This window comes from Carassius carassius, chromosome 15, assembly GCF_963082965.1.
Source record: "Carassius carassius chromosome 15, fCarCar2.1, whole genome shotgun sequence".
Classification (NCBI taxonomy): Eukaryota; Metazoa; Chordata; class Actinopteri; order Cypriniformes; family Cyprinidae; genus Carassius; species Carassius carassius.
The window spans coordinates 19190716-19218450 of NC_081769.1; the positions used below are offsets into that span (position 1 = coordinate 19190716).

The 27735-nt window shown below is 39.8% G+C and overlaps 1 protein-coding gene across 3 annotated transcripts in view; it reads right to left on the reverse strand.

Annotated features, from left to right (window-relative positions):
- The window catches only part of LOC132158401 (cell adhesion molecule 4-like), a 141563-nt gene that overhangs the window by 36507 nt on the left and 77321 nt on the right, over positions 1-27735 (reverse strand). The window contains exon 1 of one of the 3 annotated variants that reach the window (XM_059567790.1): positions 7967-9372. The exons of 1 other annotated variant lie outside the window; for it this stretch is intronic. In XM_059567790.1, the coding sequence (XP_059423773.1) occupies positions 7967-8048 (82 nt within the window). In that variant the 5' untranslated portion in view covers positions 8049-9372. Of the gene's footprint in view, positions 1-7966; positions 9373-27735 lie in introns of those variants that run through there. One more of the 3 variants, XM_059567792.1, reaches the window with a different exon arrangement.

A 27735-nucleotide genomic window follows, 5' to 3' on the forward strand; every position in this document is an offset into this window, starting at 1 on the left:
GAGAAAGTTCAGGAGGGAAATAAAGGAGAGTCTATAAAGGCGCTAGCCGTCACCCGTTGGCCCGTTCGCCTGGCTTCATTTAAATTTAATCCTGTCAGGCTCTATCCATCTCAGAGTACCCTTGTCTTAAATTCAGCGTGGAGGGAGAGCGGGTTAATAAAACATTGACAGGTGAGGTATTGAGCTGAAATCTAGAGGCGAGAACAGGGAAGAAAATGATGTGACTGAGGGCGTGAAATTTTGCACAATTGCCATTGTAATTGTAGCCATTATTATTTCTGTCCTCCGCATCAATATTGTGATTCATATCACGACAATCGGCACCACAATTGTTATCCCAATTATTATTCTAATGACTGTTATTACTCAGCACTCGGGCGTCCGCAGACTTGGCCGCCATTGTTTTAATGGCTCCTAATTGTTTCAACAGCACTATACATCAAGAGAAGGTCTGTGAATGCATGGGAGGCAATTAAAAACCTAATTCAAACCTAACAGAACTCAAACAAGTGTGGCCAAATTCCCAACAAAAGTAGCTAAATGCGTTTGATTGAGAAGTCAAACAAAACACGGCTAATTGAGCATCCGATAAATGCACTCTGCCGCTCGCCAGCTGTCTCCTCTCCATGTAAATGACCGGAATAGAGGTACGGAGGGAGGGGAGCGTGCCGTGACGCCAAAACGGCATTCGAGAAACTCGCCAACTCGCTGACGGGGGTGGAAAGATACCGGGCGAGATGTAGAGGGAGGCACGGGGCAGGAGGAAAACAGCTGCCGGTTTGGGACGCATTCGTGGCTGCCAGGAAAACAGCGGAGGGGCCACCGGTCGAGTCTGCTAATACTTGCGTGGGAGATGTTTGCGGTCGTATCTGCATCGTGGGCACGGGAGTTTATGAGCACCGACAGCAGGGCTAAAACAACTAGAAACCGCAGATGGGTTCATCTTGACCCTATTACAAACAAACCATAATAAAATATACAACATGCTCACAATTGGATTAGGTGTGAAAGTGGAGAGATCGATAAGAGGCTGGCGTACTGATGCTAGGAGAAGCAAATAAATAAAGTAGACTGGCTGGGGGTGGTGGTGGTGGTGGGATGTAGAGGAGAACTTCATAATCTGGCCAGATGAGGGCGATGTATCAATACACACAAACTGTACAAATCCTAATGCTGAAGAAAGAATAAATACACAATGAGTTATTGAATAAATAATGACTTTAAAAGTAAATATAATATACATATGAAATATAAATAATAGAGAAATATAAATAATAGACACTATATAAATAGAGTAGTAAATAAATAAATAAATCATGGCAGTTAGAGTAAGATGGGAAAAGTTTACATGCTTGACCATAAACTGAATGATTAATATTGACTTTTTATCTGAGCATCAATATATCTGAGATTTATTCCATCTGAAAAGTTTTTTGGTTGTAATGTAATTGTGTTTCTCGTTGGATAATAGTGAATTTATTTCATTTTGGATATTGAAAATTTTAGGTATATTTGTTAACAGAAGATATGTGGACAGTTGCTGATTTAAATTTGTACAGAACAAACTTGTTTTTTATCATAAAACAGATAGACCCCTTCTTAAAAGAACAGTTCACCCAAAAACCAAACCTGCATGACTTATACCAGAGACAATTTTTAAGAGACATGCCACTTCCTCAATCCTCATTACAACTGTATAAGGAAAACCCGTAATGGCAAAGATGGCGGTGGTATGCACATGTCCCGCCTCTCCTGCTGGAAAGCCAATCATCTGCTTTTAACAGTCAAGCCGGGAAACATTTAAGTCTATCGTCTGGTTCCACTGACGTATGCGCACAGTTGAGGAACCCCTGCTCTTCGTAGTAAAAGTATAACCTGTGGGGAAAAAGGCATTTTAAACCTTATTTTGGGGCAAAGTCATCAAAATTTTGCAGCGTTTTTTATCATATTTTACTGCTGTTTCTATACATGCAGTTTTTATATCCCGGTGACCAATGAAAGTGCAGTTCTGACTCTATGCCCATTCATTTAGATAGGAGCCTGGTCTTTTTAGTCTGAAATAGCTGCCCGGAGGCGTTGCCAAGATGGCGGCCAAGTGGCACGACTTGCCTAAAAGGACTTTGCTTATACTTCAGTTTTGGGTGAACTGTTCCTTTAAGGCAGGGCATCTTTCCCTCTCTTTCCCTACTAAGAAAGCAGCCATGAATTATGGAGGTGAGATCAATTTAGTGACTTGGTAGAAGGCCAGATACAGAGCAGGCTTATGAGCAACCACCCTGCTTGAGATTAACCATCTGAATTACAGCATACAGTGGAACCACCAGACGCCCTCATACTGTACATAGAACGTAGTCATACACACACACAATTATAAATCTCAAATGAATGAGCAGACAACCAGGCAGACATCCTAAGAGATCCACGTCAAAATTGAACAATAATAGAGCTGTTGAGACATTAAGACATCCTTTGATTCTTTCCTTTAATCCAATCAGTGCAGTCCATCTGCTTCGCTCTGTGAGCACCTGATACCTTCGGAACTCATGAGTCACTCATCACTTTTTTGTTTTATTTTTCCAGCCAACCTGAAGATCGCAGACGTCACCTAACCTGATGTCTCAGGTAATCAGTGAGCAAGCAGCTTTGGCTGAAAAGCTGACGGAATAAGATTCCCTGCTGCTGTATTTATATCTCTTTCCTTTACTTTGTGGTCTAAAATTAAAATGATCTCTCCGAAGAATCTAGCTCTCTGCCAATCACACGTGGTTTAAAAAACATCCACACCATAAATAAATCGTAATCCCTTGCAAATCCCCTCTCTTCTTTTGTATCTCAATCTGTCACTCTCTTATTCCTGGTCTTTCCCAGTTGCATCTCCCTCAGCACATTGTCTTTTCTTCATTCCAGCATATTTCTATCCCCTACCCTTCTTTTCTTTTGTTCTTTTCTTTTCTCCGCTTTCTGCTGCTCTCTAAAACTCATAATTCCCTCTCCTACCGCATGCTTTTCCTAGCTAATCTCATTCCCTTCCGCTTTTGCACCTACACAGACTCCCCCACCTCCTCCTTAACATCAAACCCCATCTCTTTCCTTCATTTTCCCTCGTTTTTCTTGTCTTCAGCCCCTTCACCCTCACACTAAGCTCTCTTTTCCTCTGTAACCGGCTTCATCCGTCACTTGCTTCCTCTGGTTTTCTCCTTGCAACCTTCCCTAACTTTTCCTCCATGTCTCTTCTACTTTACATTTCCTTTACTTTCCTCCTCTTTATCTCTCCGCCATGGATTCCTCATCATCTCTTTCGTGTTTCTCCCGCTCTCTCTTTGCTATCTCTCCGGCAAGGGGCCTGTTTATTTCCATCTCTCTCCTTCAGAAATGTGATTTGTTCTGCAGATCAGACTTGCAGTATAATCATCCTGCTTTGTCCGGGCAAGCGAGAGAGAGCGGGAGAGAGGAGGAGCGGAGGGAAAAGGGGAAGGAGGGAGTGAAAAGGACATGCAAAAGGCAAAGAGAGGAGAAAATGGACTGAACATCCATCTCTTGTCTCTTTGTTCCACTCGTCTAATTACATCCATGTTCTTGCCTTCATATATTCTCTCTCATCTGTAACCTTACTCTAAAGCTGCACGGTACAAAATTAAGAGTTAGTTGAACTTAAAAAATAATGAAGGACATGCAAATGGCTTTCCTGAATGCATTTACTTAATTATCATAAGTAATTATTTTAAGTTAATGTCTTGACTGAACTGGAAATGTCAAACTGCCGTAACTTAAAATCTGCCATCATTATAATAACTGGCTATTTAGATTGAAAGTTCATGCAGTCGTTTTTTCCCTTCATTAAATAGTTTAACATAAAGAACTGAATAGACTTTATTAAGATAAATACTCCAGATATTTCAGTCACCTGTAAAATAAGTTTTATTTTATATGGAGCAGGTTTACCATTACACCAATTTGTGATCACATGACCAGCTGAATAATACTCAGTTTAGTCCCGCAACCTCACTGTTACTGGACCATTTTACGTTTAGAATCAAATTTGATACATCCACACCACTAGGTGTCAGTAAATCCAAAAGCAACACCATTAACGAAAAGTTATATATAAGATCACCATGAAGTGATACAAGTAACTAACACTCAAATACCAATTTTTTATACACTTTTACTATGCTTTTAAAATAAATATTAAAATAAATAATTAATTAATTAATATAAAATAAATATTATAATAAAATATTATTATTAAATGTATCACAGTGGAGAGTAAGTCATGCCGACTTGGAATAACATAAGGATCATGGTAGAATTAAAATCTTTGGTAAACTATTCCATTACAACAACAAAAAAGGAAGCCAATGAAAATCTTTGGTTATTTTCCTACAGTATTTACTGATCTAAGATCATTGTGCCCTGAAGCTTCAAAGCTTTCTTCACTCGTTCATTGTCTGTTCATGGTGTTTATTCCCTGTTCCATCGCTCCATCTGTGATTTCTTGTTCCTGTTCTCCCTTATCTCTTCCTCTCACCATAACCGCTGCACAATCTTTCTTTTGACCTTCATGTTTTACGCTGCTCTTTTCTATCACCATATTTCAGTCATATCACTCTCTCCCCACTCCATTTCATCCCTCTCTTTTCCCCTCCATCCATCCATCCATTTATTTCTCTAGACCACAGCGTTCAGGTCATCCTGTCCCTGATATACTTTCTTGTTTCTTGATGGGTGTGTGTGTGTGTTAGTGGACATTTGTTTGTTTTGGGAGCAGAGTGGAGATCCCCGTGTGTTCCTAGGGTTGCAAAAAGGTGGAAAATTTCCTGTAAATTTTGGAAACGTTTCAGGATTTTTTTTGGAATCATTCAGGGATTTTTGAAAGGTTGACAGAAATTTACTGGAAATTTTGCAACCCTATTCCTGACACACTGTTTCGAAAGCACTGCAGAGACATTAGTCAGACATAACAAAGGGAGCTTAGTGAAAATTTACAGGGCAATTACACCAGGCTAGCCTGGGAGAGTTAGCCTTCGGCCAGCACAGAAATCCAGACCGCCACAATTCCTTGCATACACACACTCATCTTGTCAACCTGGCTCCCATCCCCAACAACATCTCACATTCAACTGCTAGAGAAAAAACGCTTTATTGGCGAGAATTACATAACAGCATATTCTGCCATGGCTTAAGACCCATTCTTTATCTCTCTCACTCACACACATACACACATGCTAGTGCAGAGAATGGTTTTTTGTTGCTGAGATTATGAATATACAGCAGGGTTCAAATGTCTGAGACCACTGAAATTGCTTCTATTTAGCCTTTTTCTAATTTAATAGTTTTTCCATTACAAATTATATTATCAGCATAACAGTTTAAATGAACCACTGAATTGAAAATTTCATTAAGTGACTTTCCAAATGTCTAAGTATTTATTCTGTATGACCCCCTTTCGCTTTAATGACAGCAGCACTCAGGCTGCATGAACTCAACACGTTTGTTTAAAAATGGATGATAACTGAATAATAAAATCAATCATTTTTAAATGCTACAAGTGAATTTAGGCATCACAACCTTATAATGTACAGCATGGATTTTCATTTTTTAATTATTATTATATAAATTAATACTGTTTTTTGAAAGATGAAATGTTCAATGTTAGATGACGGCAAAGGTAATCTCAGTGTGACCACAATCACCTAAAATTACTTATCCGATATTTCCACAGATAACCAATGTATTGTGGATCCTTTAATAGTTCTTATTAATTTTACATCAGAACATATTTATTTCAGGTTTGAATTAGACCGAGGACTTCTGCACCTGCTGAAAATGTGGTCCAGCTCCCCAGATGGGATGTTATTAAAAGGCAGAGGAAAACAGCAAGAGAAGTCTGAAGTATAGACAGACTGTCATATCAACCTGAAGTAGTGAGTCACCGTGAACAGGAGCAACAATGTCCTTGCTGAATTATAAGTGCACACATTCTGGGAAAAACAGCAATTACTTCATAAAATGGCCAATCTCGGGTTTCCTTGAGGTACCTCTTGAATACATGTTCTCTTTAACTGCAGAAATCCCTGAGTGAATTTGAGGTTATCCTCCATAAAGCCACTGTCATATCCTTTCTGTGTCCCTACAGAGTCTGTATTTCTGCTCATTCGTCCCGTTCTCCTGATTGTTATACTGCCGATTCCTTCCTCCCCAGTGTTCCGCAAATTTTAATGGTTGTATTAACAATTCCCTCTCAACTTCCGGCTCTTGTTTTATAACTCTCCTCTTTTCCCTTCTTTATACAAGATGTCTGTTCTCCGAGTTTTCCACATGCCATAACTCTCCTTTGCTTCTTCATATTGCCCTTCTTATGTCAGACTTCATCTAATGAGTTATACAAGTTATTATTCATATAAATTAGTGCTTACAGCAAGTAATCATTCTACCAAGTAGTCAAATTTCCCTTTTGTAAATAAGAGGTTGCGTAACTCGTTTCTGCTAATTTCCACATTTTTAAAATAACAAATCATTAACTGAGGAATAATGCAAGAAACACATCAACACAGTGAGTAAATTTTCCTATTACTAAAATAATATTTAAATTAATTAATAGTTACTTTCCTATTAGTAACATGCAGGTTTGTATCATCACAGAACTCACTCCATGGTGAGTAAATCATCATCCAATTGCATGAGTTTTATCACTGAGGAAATATGTACATTTATTTTTATCAAACGTCCTCATCAGAAACAATTACCATCCGAATAGGGTGGCAGTCTAAATTTGGTCAATTCAAGAACATCTGGCTGTATCAACAAGTTCACCTACTCAAATTTCACAAATTGATTGATAAGTGACTTAGAAGCTGAATAATATTCAATTCAGGACACTCAAAAGATGATAATTATTAATGCTATGAACAATATATGTAAATTGTTGACATTAAAATGCTATACTAGATGGATGAATAAATAAAAGATAAATAAATGCTCAAAGTGAATTCATCCTCACAACAACATTGAGATTTTAAGATCTGCTAAAGGCAACATTTATCAGTGTTAAATTATTGGCATTAAAGTGAGCATTAGATAATATTAAAAGTAATGGGAAATTAACATACAATAAAACATTATTCAGTTCATTTATAATTAAGAGGCAAAGTGTTTTTATTTAAAACACAGCAGCAATCTAAATGTAGTCAATTCAATCGAATGGATTCCATCATCATCTACCCACTCTCACGTCGCTCCAAGCTCATCCGCCCTTTTTTTTTCTGGTGGAACACAAAAAGGATCATTATCAAAATGTCAGATCTTTTCCATTCAATGAAAATGCGGGTTGATCACTAGCTGTCAAGTTCTGCTGCAATTTTGCTTGCTTTATTTCAAAAGAGCCTATTAGGTCGGGATTTGAACCGGGGTCTCTTTGCATCATAAATGAAAACTCTATTCTATCTTTCATTTACATATCCAACTGGTAATTTGTAAAACAAAACAAAAAAGTTTTATGTATTTTCTTGCCTAAGGCACGGAGTGAGTCAAGACTTCCTCTGGTTAAAAAGAGAAGGAAAAAAGTGCATGAGACCACTATTTTCTATCTTTTTGTCTTTGCTCCACACTCATCTCTGATCCCTCAATCATAAATCTGCCAGCTGGCTCGGCCTCCATTCTCCTCTCTCCGTATCCTCTTTTCTCTTCACACACGCGCATCTCTTCGCTCCTTCTCATAAATTATCTTCCTCTGAGGCGGAGTGAGAGACAAGGACAGAGAGAAGTGTCTTAGGAGACGGGGACCGGCGAAAATAAAGAGAAAGCGAGAGGCCGAGGCCGAGATGAGAAAGATGAAGAGAAATGAAAGAACTTTTGGGTTTCATAAGGTTACAGACAGAAAGAGAAAGATTCATTTCAAGGTGTGCTGAGGAATTACCGAGAGAAACAAGACAGATGGAGAAGTAAAGCAAGAAATGTGACGACTCACGGCAGACGGAGAGCAGAACGAGGGATCGCAGCAGAAGGGACGGGGTGGAGGAGAGGAGGAGAGATCGCTGGCCTCGTCTCATTGTGTACTGAGGCTCGGTAGCTGATCAATGAGGCCTCTGTGGTTGATGACTGCACAGTTCAGCACACGCTACACAGCTGAAACCACAGCAAAATTACTACACTAAACACCAGTGCTCTTTAAGCTCAGGGTTACCTAAATCACTTTAGCGGCTGCGTTTCAATCCTCAAGCAACTAATATCACATGTGATAACAACCAACCGTAGGCAGCTAATAAAAATAATCCTCCACATTCAAGAGTAAAAAGAAACTCCTATCGTGTGGAAATTGCCATCAAACCACTTATTAGCACTCAAAGACTAAACTCGAACGTTGCGAACACTAATTGAGTAGTCGTTTTTAGATGATATCATACTTGTTATGCAGAAGGCTGTTGTATTTATATCTGAACTGGTAACCGGCTAACCACATCACAGGTTTGAATCCCACAAAAGCATTCACTTATGAAATTCTTGTTTTTCTCCTCACACCTTTGCGAGTTTGTTTTTCTCTTTCGAGATGAGGCAGAGCCTGCTGAGATTCACCTCGTCATGACGTGCACCTCGGTGCCAGAACGACACTGTGATACCGCAAACACAGTCTGGCTCGCTGAAACAACCATAAATCAATGCGCTATCTAGTCTGCCAACTGTTTTCACCAGATTTGAAATGAGTATTTAAACTTTAAGAAGTTAAACAACCACATTTGCGTGACTTTAGGAAGGGCTGCACGCAACAATGGAAGTACAGACAGGCGATCATATATCCAAATCTATAATCTGACATGGAATTTAAGTTGAGATTGCATACCACACATCTATGTATGAAATATTAAAAGGTTTTGCTCTAAAACACTGAAAAGCATGTGCAGTAGGAACTTGAAGAACTGGCTCAGAAGTCCAAAATGATCCCTAACAAAGAGCTATGTGTTACAGCACTATGAGCGCAGGTGTCTTAAAGCTCAGAACAGCCAATCATACTAGTGTTCTAAGCACACCGTGATACTGAGCACAGCCGGGATCCTCACTAACACACACACACAGTGATTGGCAGGCCTGATATTCACTGTGTGAGAGCACAACTTCAGATCTGTGCCTCAGGTACTGCCTGATTCCATTCGATTTTCCCCAAAGCGTCACACAACTTCCCCTACTTCCACCAAGGTTGAGTAAAAGTTAATCCATCTCTCCTTTCCTTTCCTCCTTCTCTCTTTTCCTTGAGCTGTCCATTGGTGGAAGATCCTCTGATTCCTTCAAGTCTTGTTTCTTTTCTTCCTCGTAGTCCAAAACTCCTTGAGTAATCTGCCTGATGTTTGTATAACCTCTTTCGAAAGTGCACAGACACAATTTGGGAGAGAACCCTGGTATATATACTTGAGTGTGTGCGTGCTGGCAGATGCATATCCCACATATCGTTATTTTGGTAAAGGGCAGGGGAGGGTGAGAGTCCACAATAGCACTCATTCAGAAAGCAAAACAGTCAGTGAGTCAATGAGCTTCACTGTCTTTCAGTCTCACTTCTACAGTTGGTTGTGTTTTGCTAAAGTTCTCTGGGTCATCAGCTTCTTTCTGATCAGTCTTTATCTGTCTGGAATACAGAGAGTGTTCACAAAGTCACGAGGGGATGTTCTAAATGAATGTGTCTTGTTTTGCGACATGCTGTACATTCTGTGCTATACTACACAGCTACGTGCGCATAAATGCATGAGTCTGTGTGTATTCATGTGTAAATAGTATCCAGTGTGTGCACAGGGGACTGAGAGAGAGGATAGCAAGATTGTGTGAATGTGGACAGACTAGTCAATTAGTCGATTAATTCAAGGAATTCAACCCAGGATCTGCATAAAAAAAAAAAAAAAAAAAAAAAACATCATCCATACATACATACATACTGTACCTATTCATCTACCTACCCATCCATTTATTATCCTATCTAGTCAACAACCCATCTATCCACCTATCTGTCCATCCACCCAAGCTATCCATTCACCTAGCACAGCTGCTATCCACAGTCCGCTTTCCTGTTTCTCTATCCTCATTTGCATCCCAATCATTTAATTTCTCACTGGCATCACACCAGGCCAAATGTTGCCAAAGCACTTAAGGGACATGAGTTAACAGTTGCATGAGGGTAATGTTAAAATCTCATGCATGCCTCATACACACTCTGACTGCTTGTGATACCGTAGACATTAAGGCTCTTAAAACTTAATCCAGCACCAAAGGTTCAGTCCAGGAAAGCCCGAGGCTGCAGGTGGGAAGGTGGGTGTCCGTGGGTGCAGGAATCCTGATGCATCAGCAGAAAAGGTGCAGGGTATTTTTTATGCACTGATCCTATGTTCTGCTTATCACAGATTAAATTTGCGTTTTGTCCTTCAGGCTATGTAATAATGCGTGTGGGTGGGGGAGTGGTGAATTTAAGTCTCTTGGAGGAGAAGGAGGGTGTAGAGTAAAAGCGAGAGAGCGAAACGAGTGTGCATGGCCTATGTGTGTGGAAAACTTACTTGGCACTCTTTCCCTCTCTCTTTCCTTCTGAGTCTTGTTGTTTGTTAGTGCCAGGCTTTTAAGCCAAACCGGCAGCCATTACTCAATCAGACAGCTTCCTGTGAGCTCTTCTCATTAAAACCTCACATGAACGCTAAACCTATGAGCACAATTATCACCTTTTATACAAACACAAAGCGGAGGCGCACACACACAGTCTACTACAAAAATACTAACAAAACGGCAAACCAAGTCCTGCCGAAGTCTCAATTTGAACTAACCCCGGTCACCCCCTACACACACGCGGATTACAGCAATGAACAGCTACAGTAAAATTCCCCTCTAAGGGCAACAACACTGTAACACCCAGTCTGAACATTATAATTAAGCTTTTTGTGAAATATTACAATTTAACATTACTTTTTTATGCTACTATTACTTTAGAATAATGCTACTGTGGTGCTCAAGTAATTTGACACACTTCTGCAAAAAGACACAAACCAGTGAACAGTTTCTGTTCGAACTGCCCAAATGAACTGATTCACCCAAATGAATCAGACTGATTATCATTTGATCATGGCCTCAGCCCAGTAGGCTGTAAAGCTGCGAGTGAGATGCAGTGTGACAAATATGATGTAGCTGTTTTGTCACGCTACATTGCTACATATTCCCAGTAGCTTGTTACTGAAAAAGTGACATTATTAATTTGATAAATTGCTTGTGATATTCCTCATTTGTAAGTTTGTTCAGGATTAAAACATCTGGTAAATGACTAAATGTACTCTAAATGCAGCATCCTTACCAATAGTAAAACTGAGAAAATTCGATTTTCGATTGATTTGATAAAGACTTGATTTTCTATATAAGTTTTCATTTTGACAGTTGCCTTTGCACTGCAGTATGGTCAAGTTAGCATTGCTACTGTCAGCTATAAGTACACTTGTAAGCTCACACACCTGCAGAGAAACAAACACACTTGAATAAAGTTGGTCAGCAGGAAGTGTGTTCTCACAGGTTCTGAGAGAGCCGTCATGTGCTGTTTCTCACCGGGATCAGAGCCTATAGAGCAGCACTGCATGTTGTTTATCAAAAGGAACAGGAGAACGGGAACATGATCATCATCACACTGTTTTCTTCATCCCTTCTCGTCTCGTCCCCATTCTGCCAGTTATCTATCAGCCCACAAAGGAACTATTTCTTTCCATATGATAACATAATCTTCCTTTTCTGCTCCTCTCTGAATAGTGCCCTTTAGTGTCTCTTTATCAAAACAGTGTTTCTCTCTCTGTCTATCTCCCTCCCTCGCTGTTTGCCTTCTTAGATTGTCGCGCTGTCTCCTTTTTTCTAAATAACTGTTTTTTTTTCTTGTGTGCCAGTGACCTTACAGCGAGGCTTTGAACCTTGCTCTTTCTTCTTCCCTCTCTGTCATTCTGTCATTCTCTGCCTCATGCGCTCTCTTTTCCTCTCTGGAGGAAAATCACACACTCATCAGTTTTCCCGCTTGGCTCTTGACGAGCAAGTTCGCAAGGAGAATATTAATGGACTTCAGCAACCAATTAACACCTAACTCACATAACAACCTTTTATACAAGCCAGCATGCTGGGAAAAGAAGGAGAGAGGGCAACGGAGAGAGAGAGACGAAGAGGAAAACGTTTAATTTGACATTTATGCTGTGAGGATGGAGATGACGGAGGTGTTTGGAAGATAAAAGTTAAAGACAGAGCACATGATCGTGTTAAAATGAGACCGAGGAGTGGGATGAGGAATCATGGGAAGTAACTGTAATCACAATTAATCAAGAGTTGTGCTTCTAGACCTAGACTGTTGAGGGTATTGGAGTGATTAAAATGAGTTAATTATTCAACTTGCATAATTAAATTCCAATTCCAATTAAATTATGAAGAAAAATAATTACTTACTGCTATTGTGAATGTGCACTATGAATCTAAAATGAGTGATCTGTTCAGGAATAGGGTCATATGATTAGAAGAGACAGTCTTAAAAACATACAGTATGTTACAGCATTTTATAATAAATAAATGAATAAGCAAATCAATCACATCAAGATAAATAAAGACTCTAGTTTTACATCTGTATCCTGGTCATCTGGTTTACTTTTCAATGTTACCCAGAGTCAAATGCATGCAGACAAAACTAGGCCAGATAGTAAATATTAATATAAGACTAACTATTTAAATGCATATCTTCCTGAATAAATATACAGGATTTGAACCTAAATATGGTGAATTGTTTTCTTTCTTGTGTGCTGAATCTAATATGTGCATCTCCTCTGACCCGATACAAATCAAAGCAAATCAAATTACAAAAACAAAATATAAATGGCCTTGGAATACTGAAAGAATAAAACCAAACCATGATACAAGTTATAATGACATTGGGCTTCAAAACAAGATTATAAAATGGCAGAATATGTCGTCACTGTCAGAGACACTGAATGCAGATTCACTTATGAATGACAGAGTATGATGCAGAACATCCCCACATTCTCAGAGATACAGAAACAGAGAGAGAGAAGTGTAAGAATACGGCATCCATAGATACACAGTATTGAATTATAGAGTTGTTAGAAGATGTGTGACAGGCACTGAGCTTTTGTAATATATTGGTTGACTCTCTTCGATTTGTTCACATCTGAGATATGGTTTAGATACTATGACTGGGTATCAATCCAGATTATCTGATTCAATTCAATAGTGATTCACAAGCTATAGATTAAATTTGATTCTGTTCGTCACGATTCTGATTCAATTGGGTATACTAGTTATATTGTCCTTTTTGTTGTACATTAAGTCCATAATGTTCTTAGTCTTTGTGACTTTTTTAAAGGTCCCATATTATGCTCATTTAGTTCATTATTATATTTGTGGGGTCTCCTAGAAATAAATAAATAATTTCTCATACTGTGCATTGCTGCAGGCCCTGAAAAGCCCAAGTCTGATCTGATGGTTACCTAGCCTAGTCTGATATGATTGCTTCACAACTTAAAGAATGTGTCAGAAATTTAACATTGCTTACCATAATCAGGTTTTCTGCCATGAACAATAGAATGTCTATTGCAACTATAGCATCAATTAAAAGTGTTTTGCCTTCACAGTGAGAACCCGCTCTCCACAGCGAAATCACTTACCCATCTGTTCTTTGAAGGCGGACCAAAGCAGCCAGAGGGTGGGCATTATGCAAATGTATAACATGGTCACATAAGCAAGTCACAGAAATAACTGCAGGACAACAAACAAAGGAGGCATTTCAGGCAAGTGTTTTCTTTCTGAGAGATTAGCTCACTTTGGTGTGGACTTTGTGCTTTGTAACTTTGTGGATCATTTGCACTCACAAACAGCTATATTAAACACTAAAGAAAAGGTAACATTAAAAATTTAAGTCATTTTTTTTTCGGGCTACACTGGTCGTGTCTTTGATGTACTACAAAGAACCAGTTCATAAGAGGAACATGTTCATCATAGGATTACTTTTTTTTTTTTCAGCTGGCAAAAACAACTTAGAGAGAGTTCACCCAAAAATTCTGCCATTATTTACTCACCCTCACATTGTTCCAAACCTGTATGAGGATCTTTATTCTGTTTATCATAAAAGGTTATTTTGAAGAATGTGTTTAACCAATAGCATTCTTCCATAGTATGAAAAATAGTACTGACTTCCATAGTATGAAAATATTTACTATGTAAGTCAATGGGGAAAAGAAACACTCATGCTCAAATCACTCACATATTTTGTGTCCAGTATTACAATTCCAGAGTGTCCAGCACATCTAAAGCCATTAAACAACAGACCAAAACAACCCCCCCCCCCAAATCTCAAAAGACCACCCATACTCGATGATTATTATCATGTCAGTGATAGGTGACACAATAATTATAACTAATATTCATACCATCATTGCTCTTTCTTTGTCAAAAATTGGGTTACATAACCATCACTTCATTGATTTGCCAACAGTGTGAGCAGTCACGGCCACAGACTGAGAACTGAATTAAACTGAATTATGGGAAACAGTCTCAGGGGAGGGTTTCAATGAAAGAGGAATATTTCCAAAAACAAATTACCTGAACAAAGGTAGGCCGAGACGCAAAATTAATTTGGGTGATGTTGGGACAGGAAGTACAGCAGCAACTGCATCATTAGCTGTAACTGAAATGACCTGAATAAGAAGTCTGCAGCTAAAGTACACATCTTTAACAGTCCAACAGGCCGTCTGTCGACTGAGGAACAAATGAGGAAATGAGAGCTGAGGGAAAATGAAATAATTAGAAGGCCTACCTGCGGCGTACATTGAAATATGCAAATCCATTTAATTTTGCTTTGATTTGCTCTGCTGCTCTCATTTCTAACTCACCCTCTCTCTCTCTTTTCTGTCGTCTTCTTTATGTCCCTGGCTCTTCTCTCATTCACACTAGCCATATTAAACTTGTATTAATACACTGTAGGTATGTCGTTTCAATTACCATGGTTTTGTACTGCCCGTGGGCACAGACAGTGTGTGTGTGTGTGTGTGTGTGTGTGTATAAGACAGAGAGAGAGAGACAGAAAGTGGATGATAAGATGTTTATGAAAATTGTAATGCCTGAATCATTGTTTTAAAAAGCTCAAACGTGAGTGTTATAATCAGTCTTTCAGTGTGCATTCAGGTGAAACATATTTGGTAATGAAAATATGAGATTGTGTGTGTTTGTGTGAACTGGATGTGTCAGAGCGAGGCGGAGGAGAAAGAGACAGATGTCTATGTAGATTACAGATCAAGAGAGCAACCGCAGAAATAGGAAGCTGTCTGTCTTAAAGGTGCAGTGTGAAATTTCCACAGCACCAATCGAAATCACAGAAATTAGTGTTTTCAAACAAGTTTGTTCTGCCTTACGCATTTGGTTGGACAACCAGTTCTCCTGAACACTATAATGCCTCTACCTCTAAAGGCGACTGGCTCTTTTAACTGTAAGGCAACACTTCATCTACTGTAATGAGTGTTAAGATTTTTTAAATTGTGTACGAGTAAGTTCATCTCTAACCATGGCATTAGTTTATCAAGTCTGACTGACATCTTATTCACCTATTTAAAGCTGCTAAAATAAACTAATGGTTTGGAAATAATGAGGAAAAAAGCATGCATACAAGTTTAAAATAAATATATATGTATCTGAGTTCAGATGCAAAAGCAAAAGAAGATATATTTTTCATAGTAGATTACCAAGGGTACAATTATTCAAAATCAAAAATACAGTACAAACAGTAATATTGAGAAACAGTATTGCCATTTAAAATAACTTTAAAATATATTTTAAAATCTAATTTATAGCTGTGATGGCAAAGCTGATTTTTTTTTTTTTTGCAGCCATTAGGGTCACATGATACATCAGAAATCATCATAATATATTATATTTTAGTGTTCCTGTAGCTCAATTGGTAGAGCACTGCGTTATCAAGCGCAAGGTTGGGGGTTCGTATCCCCGGGAACACACGATAGGTAAAAATTGATAGCCTGAATTCACTGTAAGTCGCTTTGGATAAAAGCGTCTGCTAAATGCATAAATTTAATTTAATTTAATTTAATATTTTATAATATATTCTATAATATAATAATATTATATAATAGGCTGATTTGCCACTCAAGAACCATTTCCTATCATAATAAATGCAGAAAATAGTTGTGCTGCATAATATTCTTGTGGATTTCATGATACATTTTCATGATTTTTGATGACTTGAGAGTTCAAAAGAACAGCATTTGAAATTGTGACCTTTTTAGAATATTATAAATGGACTTCCTGTTTTGATCAATTTAATGCATCCTTGCTCAATAAGTTAAGTTCTTTAAAAAATGGACCCCAAACTTTTGAATTGTAACGTATTGTTCACTCAATCCTGTGTGAAACTGCTCTATGTAATGCAAAGATATATCTGGTCTGATGTTAAACCTGAGTACAGAAATCGCAGTTAGACGGTAGGTGAGCTATTAGAGACACATTTGTCAGGCTGACAACATCCCAAGAGATGAAAACTTACAGAGCAATGATGCACACAAAGCACAAGGTGACATTCAACTGATTTAAAAACAGAGATGCGATCTACGCCAACATCACATAACGCATAAGTCAAAAGAACACCACCAACACAAATAACACTGTAAACTGTAAAACAATTCATAATAAAGCATTAGTGCTGGCAACCGCAGCCTTACTGCAGTCATCACAACAGACCTGTATTAAAGTACATTTGTGCAGTTATTTATTTTTATTTTACAGTTAAGTGAACAAATACAGTCTCATAAAAGCTAAGGAAATCGCATTTATGGCACAGAAAATACTGAAGATTAAAGAAAAGTTTTTATCCATGTGCACACACACACAAAACTAAACTAAGCTTTTTTTAAAGTTTCATCATCCACGTTTCCTCTCCTTCTATTTTTTTCCATCTTCCCTTCATCATTAACAGGAAGTGGACAGTTTCTGGGCAAGGTGACCTCAGCATACAGGTGCTCTTTGATAAATAATGCACCCGTATTTTTTATTACAGAGATTTGTGTCAAACTCAAGCTGTTGCTATCAGATAGTCAGCAGCCAAGAACACATAACATCTTGGCTGTTCACAAGAATTATTATCTCCCACCTACATACACACACACACACACACACACACACACACACATACACTACATCTCTCCTTCTGTGTTACTATCCCTACATTTCAGCTGTGTGCATCTCTTTGCACCAAAGACTTCTATTTTTGTGTCTATGTTTGCGTGTATTAATCACAGGGCTCATTAGTTTGCTTCTACATATAGAGCTCCAAACTATTACTACACACACTAATGAACGCTTTAATTTGTTTGTCCCATTTGACAATTTTTTTTTTTCTGCACAAAGTGCCTATGTGCAAATTTCGACTCACAAACACATTATTTTTAGATGCTTTCATTATGTTTGTATTATTAGATTAGCACACATGTACATTTCCATTCATGTCCACACACTGAGAGATTCAATCAAGCTCCTAGCTGTAGGTGTGGCATCAATCTCTTTGTTTAATGCGTTAAATTGTGTTGTAATTATAGTTATTACACCTCTTCTACTAGCATGAGCCAGGCGGACAAATCCTTGCTCCCCCTCTCTCTCTCTCCTCATTTGTCTGCTCATTTCTCTCTCTTTTTTTCTCCTTTCTTCATGCACAGCTGGGCACTGGCTGCATCAATCACAAAATGTAATGTCATCCAGCATAAAGCACACAGTCGCCAAGCAACTGCCTAAAAGCAGGCTCACACGCCTCTGTTCCCCGGCCACACACCAGCACTCTCGGCCAATCAGGTGAGTCGGTCCCCTGAGTCATTCCACTGGGATCAGAAAATACAAGGGCTCTGGGCATAATCTACAACACTTTTCATCCCTAATTATTATTTTTTTCGCTTATTTCTTCAAGGAATACAGAGAGAGAAGTGTCCCTGGGGCCACCGGGTTTGGTGTCACTTTTTACTTCAGTGGATATTTCTCAGGGTAGCTTTAGTTTTGAAGGTCAGTGTCTGTTTATAGGCACATACATTAAGATCTTGGCTGCAAAATAGCTGTTCAACATTTCCAACAACGTCGTCCAGAAAAGATTCAGGTCATTGAACATGCATTGAACTTTTGTGGCAATATGCCCTAATAACAGGACAAGACATTACACTGCATTGTACAAAAAAAAGCAACTGCATATTTTCCAGTTGACAGAGACTTATAGTTGCGAATACTAATATATGTGAATTACTTAAAATTTATGTTAGACCAACAGAATTCCTCAAATGCTGTTTAATACAATCGTCTGGAAAAAGAATTTCGTACTGAACAATTCTGCTGGAATATTAAGGGTTTTTTAGTTCCCAACATGCATTGCAGCATGAATGAATAATGCTGTTAAAAGATTGTTGTTGATGTTTGCTGACTTATTTAAACCTGTGTAGCTGTTTTTTCATTATCATTAGTTATTTGTTGTGTTGTGATGTTAGGGGCTCATCTTTTTACATTTGTTACCATACTTCAGGTTTGTGTTGGTCTTTGGGATATAGTTTTAAAATGTAGTACACATATTTTTGCTTTGTACGTTTCTTTAGAAATATCATAATGTATTTCACATATTAAGTGTTCTATAAAAATATATATACACCACCAAAATACTTTACATATAGTTTATTGGGGTACTACAAAAAAAAGAGGAAGCCGGAATCAATGTTTTTTGGCTGAATGATGCCATAACAGACAAATAGATTCAAACTGACAAAACAAAGTAGTTTTACTAAGACAATCATTATGACAATGGTTAAGAAAAAAACTACATCTGAATGCATCATGTTTCTTTGAACTTTAAACTTTTACCAACAATTCCTTTTATATAGCTTGCATGGGGTAAGTCATCACAATTGTACCACCCATTAAACTAAATAAATAGAAATAAAAATAAAATAATAGAAAGATCACAAAACACGAAAATACAAACTCCTTTCCATTATTTTGCCAACAAATGTTGCCGCTAATAAATACATACAACTTAAACATCAACCTGATAATTATGAAAAACTACAAGGGATGTGGATGATAACAATACCTGATAATTATTTGTATACTATGGTCAAGTAACTAATAAACAAACAATATTCTACAAAATTTTGTCTAAATACATCTGAATTAAACCATTAAAACCTTTTAAAATTCTATTTAATGAAGTGAATGAAGAATGCATCACAACATTATTATTTACGATATAACAAATGGATAATCATTTTGCTAAACTTGACATTTAACAGTGATATATGAGACTGAAATGAATGTTATTATAATGTGGACAACAAAACGATTCTAATTTAAATGGATTTTAAGCTAGATGTTCGAAACGGTCATGCAAACCACTGCAAGAGAAAACACACACTTATGTTATAAAAACTTATGACAAATTGACTGTATGACAACTAGCCCCAGTCTCTTTCTTTATAAAGGCTTATCTACAGTAGCTTTCCTCTGCTTGCAACGCAAACGTAATTTCACGATAATGTGCTGTCTCCACCTCTCCTTCCAGTGTATTCCATCGCTCCCCCTCTATCTTTCTCTCCATCACCTCGCTGTCATTAATATGGCTGAGGTGTCATGCACTGGCGATGCTGAGCGGCCGAGTTCAGGCGGAGGACAGCGAAAGAAAAATAGAAAGACAGCAGCTGGTACAATGTGACAAGGTAGAAACACACACAACAGCACATGCTCACCCACACCAACCTTTTATCTCATGTCCCGAACAAATACATAAATATAGATTTCCAGACCAGCAGACAGTGCGCAGAGCCGCACAGAAATTTTGAATTACGCGTCAGGCTTCACATCAGCACCTTTACAGGACCTCAAATATCTACGACAAAGAGCACCAGGGGCAGAGAAATCGCCACAGGATGTGAAATACGCTCGCTCATCTCTGTGCACAATCAATACTGCTTAACACACACTCTCAAGCTCAGACTGGGGCCCTCAGGAGCCCAGAACTGTTACCAGTGTTATTGCTGAACCCAGCAACCGATTGTCAATGGAAACTTATACGGAGCTGCAGTAATGATACAGCACTCCAGAAAGAGAGGTGGATGTGAGGGGGAGACATCCATTAGGAATAGGGTAAGAGTGAGATTAGCTGAGGAGAAATGAGGCACTGTGCATGAATGCTGCTGACAAGACCAGTTTAGACCGGAATAATTTCCAAGCTGGTTAGTGTGGGTTTGGTTGTCTAGCTGGCAGATGTCAGTTGTGTTCACCTACAATGGTGAAATAACAATGCTGGTTGACCAGAAAGGTCACTGTGGTGAAGTCGGTTGACTCCAGGTTGGTTTGTGGTAAAGTTGGTTGAAGTCTTGGTGGTTATGCATTTTTTCGGATTTGTAATGGCAGAAGGTAATTTCGATAATTAGAAATAATTTGTGTCCATTTCTAAATCAAACTATATGTTATAACTTTATATACATATGCAAATACTATTTAAATGTAGTATTTTAGTTGTGTATAAGAGTATGTGTATATAAAATTAAAAATTATATTTTTTGATAGAAAATATGTTTTATACATTGGCAAGGTTGTCAGTAGATTTTGGAAATGACATTAAGCAGATGGACTACTTCTGGTAGTCTTACGAGAGCCAAAAATCAGTCTGGCTGAGTTATTGGTCTATCACTAACCAACACAACAGTATCCAACTTTGGGGTCCAGAATACACACCACAACAGATGCTTGTGACTAGACATGTTGGTCTTTTCATCAGGGAAGGCTGAGTGGAGGCCATCTTAAGCTTTACTACTCAGCTCTTTAAGTTGCTGAACTGTGTATTCATCATTTATCATGCCATCACGAGTGCTCACAGCTGGCGGAGAACAAAATAATGCAGAAAAGACAGCAACATTTCAATCGGTCTCAGATGAACGATGCCAGTCTGTTACAAGTAAGTGTAAACCAGATTACTTTGGAAAAACAGCACTATGACAATTTCACCTGGTCATTTCAGATGGTCAGTAGCTCAGCCAAGAGGATCTGTCTTTAATGAACAACAGCAGGAGCCGAAAACACGTCAACATTTGGTGTCTCACCGATGAGTAATTGTTGAGTCACCATTCAGAGTTGAAGGAGATGAATAATCAAGTATGTTTGTGTCTCTAGTTTCTCCCTCTCTCTGACTCTGTGATCAATGATATTTGCATTTGTGTTGCACTCACACTGGCTACGTTTACATGGAATTCATTCCGACTGATGAATCTGAATGTAGTGTTTACATGAACACTAAATAAAGTGATCAGGTTGATGTGCACATTTATATGTCACAAGCTTCAAATTGGAATAGATTTGTATTTATTTTTTTACATGCGCACACTGCACAAATATAGAGTTTCTCACTGTTGGAACATAATAACCACTCTCCTACACAGGTTCTTTATTTGTTTCTAACAGCAGAATTAATATTTAGATATAAACCGTTGTGCCGTGTTTTTCATGCCATAAAAATTCCCCTCCCCATGCCCAAAATGGGTTGCCTGTGGAAGAGAATCCAAAACAAGGACTGGAGGGAGGTTGTCCTGCTCCATATCACAGTTGCCGAGTAAAAGAAGAGTTTTATAATGACAGGGCATGCATTTATAGCCAGACAGCAAGCAGTTTCGGCCCAGAACCGGCCCACAACTGGCCCACGTGAAATCCATGTGAGCCATACGTGTGCCAGATCTGGGCCGAAACTGCTTGCTATCCCTTTATTCAAAAGGAAGAACCACTCGTTCCACATGTCATACGTAATCACGCTATTTCTGTGTCATTGCACATGTGCAGTTCTTTCCGTTTCGGGGTTCAGTCCGACTGAGTGTTTACATCCACTCTCAATTGTATTCGAAAAAGGAATAAACCACCCCCTTCAATACGATTGGAATTTAATTCTGATTGAGCTCAGTCAGATCGATTAAGGTGTTTACATGAAGGATTTTCAGTCCGATGGAGCCGTCAATCGGATTACAAATGGATTATTTGGTTGCATGTAAACGTAGCCAGTGAGTGTCTGTTTGTTGTCACACAGCCTTTGCATCTCGATTATTCTGACAAGCAGCATGCTGATGATTTCAGGCCCAAATTGTGTATATTGTTGTCTGTCCTGCCAGGCATTCACACATACAACAATTATACATTGCACATACTCCCACATACATAGACAAGCCGTCGCGAAGAAATAAAGCTTGAAATTTTCGACATATTTCTCCTTTATAACCGCCCTCCCACACTCTTTCCATCCATTCAAAAGCCCTCGACCGCACGGGCAAAGATGAATAAACACGCTGCCTCACACTTGGGTGAAAGTCTTTCTCAGGTCTTGAGCACACTCATGCCATTGTGTTTGTCCGCAATAGCCACACACACACAAAAAATGCTTCTCCTCTCCTCCCAGCCCTCTCCTATTCTTTCCCCCTAATTGTTGTCTCTGATGTGACCTAGAAAGAGAAAAGAGTGAGAAAGAAGCAGGAGAGAGGAAAAACAACAACTGAAAGAAGTTGGAGTTAATGAGGAGCAACCTGGCTGACCCCCGCAGGCAGGCGAATGTAATTGCAGTTAACTTCGCCCTAATGTGGTGCTAACTAACAACAACAACCCAAACTACTGGAGGGGGCTCGCAGGTGCCTGAGAGAGGGCTTCCTGATTAGCCTTCTAATCTCGGAGAGTGTGAAGAGCATTTTTCGAGAGCTAGCGGTTCCTCTGCTGGTTCGCCAAGCCCCCACGGTCAGCTCTCCAGATCCGTTCTGGTAGGGAACAAATGAAATGACAAGAGCCAAGAAGAGGAAACAGGCTCGGAGGACAAAAGCAATTGGGAAAAGCTGGTGACAAACTGAGAGAGAGATAAAAAAGGATTGCACACACACACTGTAGGCAAGTTACTGCTGGTGTGTTTTCAAGGTGTCAGAAGGGAACTGGTTGGATTCAAGTCTGGTATGTGGTTAGTGCCAGGTGATATGTGGCCTCTATGACCTGTCAGCCACCTAAATGGGGCTTGGTCCCATCTCTGGCACGCAGACACCCAGAGGGAGTGCTTGCATGCTAGGTTTACAGTGTGATTCCTCACCTCTGATGGTAGTTAAGCTGTGATTCATTCTCTCTGAGTCTGAGTTGTTTTGTTTAATGAATAGAGTTGAGCATTGCCAATACCGCTAGATGGGTTTTTCGCTTGCAGAGAGATAGCAGGGGGGCTGGAGGAACCATCAGCAAGCTGAGACTCGGCAAGCATGTGTGCGCGCGCTGGTGATAAAGTGCCGTTGCCCACGCGTGGTGTCGGGGATGGACCAGGCAGCGGGATGCCCGCCGGAGAGGCAGCTACACAACCGCGCTGCGATCTGGAGTGCAAAGAGAACATCTCTTGCTGTGAGCAATCTGTACTCTCTTCGATGCTTTCTATCTCATTCAGTTTTGTACATTTCTCAACCTTTGCCTGCTTCGTTTTTAGTGGCAATTTGTAAAACACGGACCTCCAGTCACCTCTCCCCCATCCCATAATGCCTCTCTGCGTGATTGGTTTGCATGTGCCCGTCACATCACTGCTCATTCTGTAGCTGCGAATCTTCTCTCTACGGACAACAAATGTGGTGGTAACCAAGTTACAGATGTGTAGTGACACTGTTTTTTTTTTTTTTTGCAGTATTGCTAATGCTAAAATACCAACTTTAGTCTGTCTAGCGAGGCAATAATATGAACAGTTAAATATAAAAATAAAATAAAAAGCGAAGCTGTCAAAATATCAGTTTCGCATTTTACTTAGTCTAGAAAATTAACTTTTTCTGAAAATTGATTTGGATATTTACAATTATAACAATGTTTACCGCACTGAGAAATGTTTACCGCACTGAGAAATTATAACCACATTTTAATGCCAAGCTAAAATATATTTGACAAAAATCTAAGATTTTAAGAATAAAGCCATAATATCATAACATAACAGTTGTAATATTCTAAAAATAATTAAAAAACTATGGGCTCTATGATAATAATTACACTGATAATCATATACATTTTTTTCCTCAAAAATTTGAATCATGATTATTAAGACCTTAAACTCCTATGCAGGTTTTTATTTCGCCACATGTAGTTTTCTGATTTATTATATTTATCATATAAAATTAACAATCTCTACATTCTAAAAACTGGTAAAACTTTCAGACGCTTCTATCTAAAGCCAAAACAGTAAAATTTGTAATAATAATAAATTATGTTATGTTCCTATTAAAACAACAACAAAAAAACTTTGCATTATGGTAGAGTTTGTGTAAGAACGTTCCAGATTACTCATCTGTAACCTTGTTCCCTGAGAAAGCGGAACGAGATGCTGCGCTGCTCAGCGCATTGGGAAACGTCTTATTCGTGACCAGCTGTGAATAATGTGTGTAACATGTCGATAGAATTGACCCGGTGGTGATATAGCCTCGGTTGATGACGTCATCGGAGCACGCGCCCGCAACACGGGGCTATAAATAAATACGCCACAAGTGCATCGACAGGAAATTTTGTCTGAAGAGCAGTCCTGTGATATATTCAGTACGGCAATGCAGCGCAGCATCTCGTTCCGCTTTCTCAGGGAACAAGGTTAAAGCTAAATAACCGGGAACGTTCCCTTTCGAAAGATTCAGTCGATGTTGCGCTACTCAGCGCATTGGGAATGAGAATACCCACGCCGCCATGCTTGAAAAATGTCTGGACGCCTAAGGTTGTGCAGGTGTGCTATTAAACCACAAGAAGGCCTCAGACATTAGCTTGTGATGTTGACTCAAGGACACGAGAGCCCGGAGTAGCATGGACATCCAAACTATAAAATCTTATGAATGTGTTCGGAGAGGACCTACCTGCCGCATCACAAACCTGTTGTAAGGGGGCACCCCTTATTGCCATGAGAAAAACAATTTTAGAGTCGGAACATGAAGATTCCACAGGTCGGGCCTGGGATGGAATATCTTGCCCCCTGCCTGAGACAGAAGGTCCCTCCTCTCCGGAATCACCATGGCGAGGAGAAATCACATATTTCAGAGCCAGGAATATGGCCATCAGCTCGAGGCAATTGATGTGCCAATCGAGCTGATGACCCCCCCATTCCCCTTGAGCTGGGTGGCCATCCAAGACCGCTCCCCAGCCCATCAGGGAGGCATCTGCTTGAAGACCCAAGATTGGGCGCACTCCCCCACCCCTTTTTGGGAACCAGGAAGTATCTGCTGTAATAGCCCGACTCTCTCCTTGGACGATGAACATGTTCTATGGCCTCTTTTCCCAAAAGAGTCTGTAGCTCTCGAGACAGTACCTGCATCAGCTCTGGTTTCAAGGAAGTGGAGACCAATGGCCCCTCCCCATGAGATAAATTCATGTCTCGACGAAGCTCAGCAACCTCTTCGTCGTGTGCCCAGAGCCACTAGCTCAGTGCCCTGAAGCTGCGGACCGGCAGGGAATGACTGTGCTAGCGGCTCTAGAGACCTCCGTAGAGGTAGCAAGCCTCTTAGCACCACTAGTTTCCAGGCAGTAACTGAGAGAAGCGCTCGCTGGAGATCGCTGCGCCCTGAAACACCGGAAGGGTTGGCAGAACGGTCTCCTGAGGGCACTGAGGAGAGATGGGCACGTGTAATACGGTGCCAATGGCCCCTCCCCATGAGACAAATTCATGTCTCGACGAAGCTCAGTTCAAGGACAGTCCTGATGTCTGGCCTAGGAGGTTGCTGAGCACGGTGAATCTGTCCCCAATCCCTACGAGGGGGAGCACGGTTCGCCACGCTCTGCTTCTTAACCTCCCTGGCTTTTGAAGGACCGGGGCGAGGCTGGGTGGCTGACGGCCCCTCCCTTTGAGTGCGGCGAGGAAGGAACTGAACAAACGCTTTTTCATGTTTCTTCACCTCCCTAAATCTGTTGACAACCGTATTAACCGAATTGCCAAACAGGCCCGACGGAGAAATAGGAGAGTCTAAAAGAAACAAACGTTCCCTCTCCTTAATGCCCGTCAAATTAAGCCACAGATGCCTCTCCGTGCTGACTAAAGCTGACATCGATCGGCCAATGGCACGAGCCGTCTGCTTGGTCACATGGAGGGACAAATCTGTGGCCCCACACTCAAGTCCTTCAACAGAGGTGAGTAACCACCTCGAGCAGTTCCTCGACCGATTTCCCCTCGCGAGAGGAATGCTCAGAGGCGGGCTGCTCATGGCCCGAAGACCCAAGAGATATATCATCCTCCTCGTGAACCGAAGAAGCACCACAGCGCGCTTCGAGATCACGAGAGAGGATGCGTGGATCTGGTGACACACCGTAAGCAAAAGGGACGAACCCGTCGCTCGTTCGTCACGCAAATCAGCACGAGAGCCCTCCGATGAAAAGGTGGGTGCAGTCTGAAAATAGTTCAGACGAGCACAAAGCATCTTCATTGAGAGCTGTTCACAATGCTCGCACTCGCCCGTCTCTAAAGCCAGAACTGCGTGCTCTTCCCCGAAACAAACAAAACAGTAAAGATTTGTATCCAGCTCATACATAGGACGAGAGCATGGAGGAACACAACACTTACTATTTTGTTGACTCATCCTATGAAGATCTGTAGACGACGAGAAGAATCTTCCTGATGCACACATGCACAGAATGGTCTGAAGACAAAAGACCTGTCGATGCACCTGTGGCGTATCTATTTATAGCCCCGTGTTGCGGGCGCGCGCTCCGATGACGTCATCAACCGAGGCTATAATCACCACCGGGTCAATTCTATCGACGTGTTACACACATTATTCACAGCTGGTCACGAATAAGACGTTTCCCAATGCGCTGAGCAGCGCAGCATCGACTGAAGCTTTCGAAAGGGAGCATTTGTTTAGTCACAAACAAAAAAAAAGTATAAAAGTAAATTACTAAATTGTAATTAAATTGTTTAATTTAATAATTACAATTGTAGCCAGACAGTCATCTATGGCTATGATTTTACTAATAATATTGAAGTAAAATAAAAATTTTACTTTAGTAAAACCATGAATTAGTTTTTTGTAAGGGTTGTGATGACCACGTTTTTGCTGAATACATTATGGAGGCTAGCATTTCTATCGCAAAAAGGTGACCAAAAGTTAAATATTAAGTGTATACTTTAATTAAATGTTTGGTCAATATTAAACAAGGTTTTATTAATCCTGTTACAACAGCAATTATCAGGCCTTTGGCACCCTTTGCAGGCATTTTAATAATAGCCTATGTAATAAATTGTTTATATTATATTACATTTTGTATTTTAACAGTGTTATTCAATGAAATCATACATTGTTATAAATTAGCCCTTTCACGCATAGTGGTCACTACAGTGGACAGCTATTAAAAAAGCATTTTCTTTAATTTGCAAGGGTTTTTATGGCAAATTTGCACACCAGCCTCTTCATTGGACCCTGGTGCATCATCCTATAAATTGCAACAAAGTGGCAAGCTGTTGTGTTTCGATTTTTCCCCCTCCAAACCAAGATGGCCAAGGGTCACTCAGACATGCCAAGTTGCTCTGGAATATCCACCCATTCCTTCTATCCTAGGAGACTCTTGTAGGTAAAAAAAATATTGCAGCATGAAGCAATATCTAATGAGTCATATCACAGTACATTTTTCCAAGTTTTGATTTTAGATTGAGAGGAAACTCTGATTAATCACATGTCCACTGTAGTGGACGTCATGCATCAATTGCTA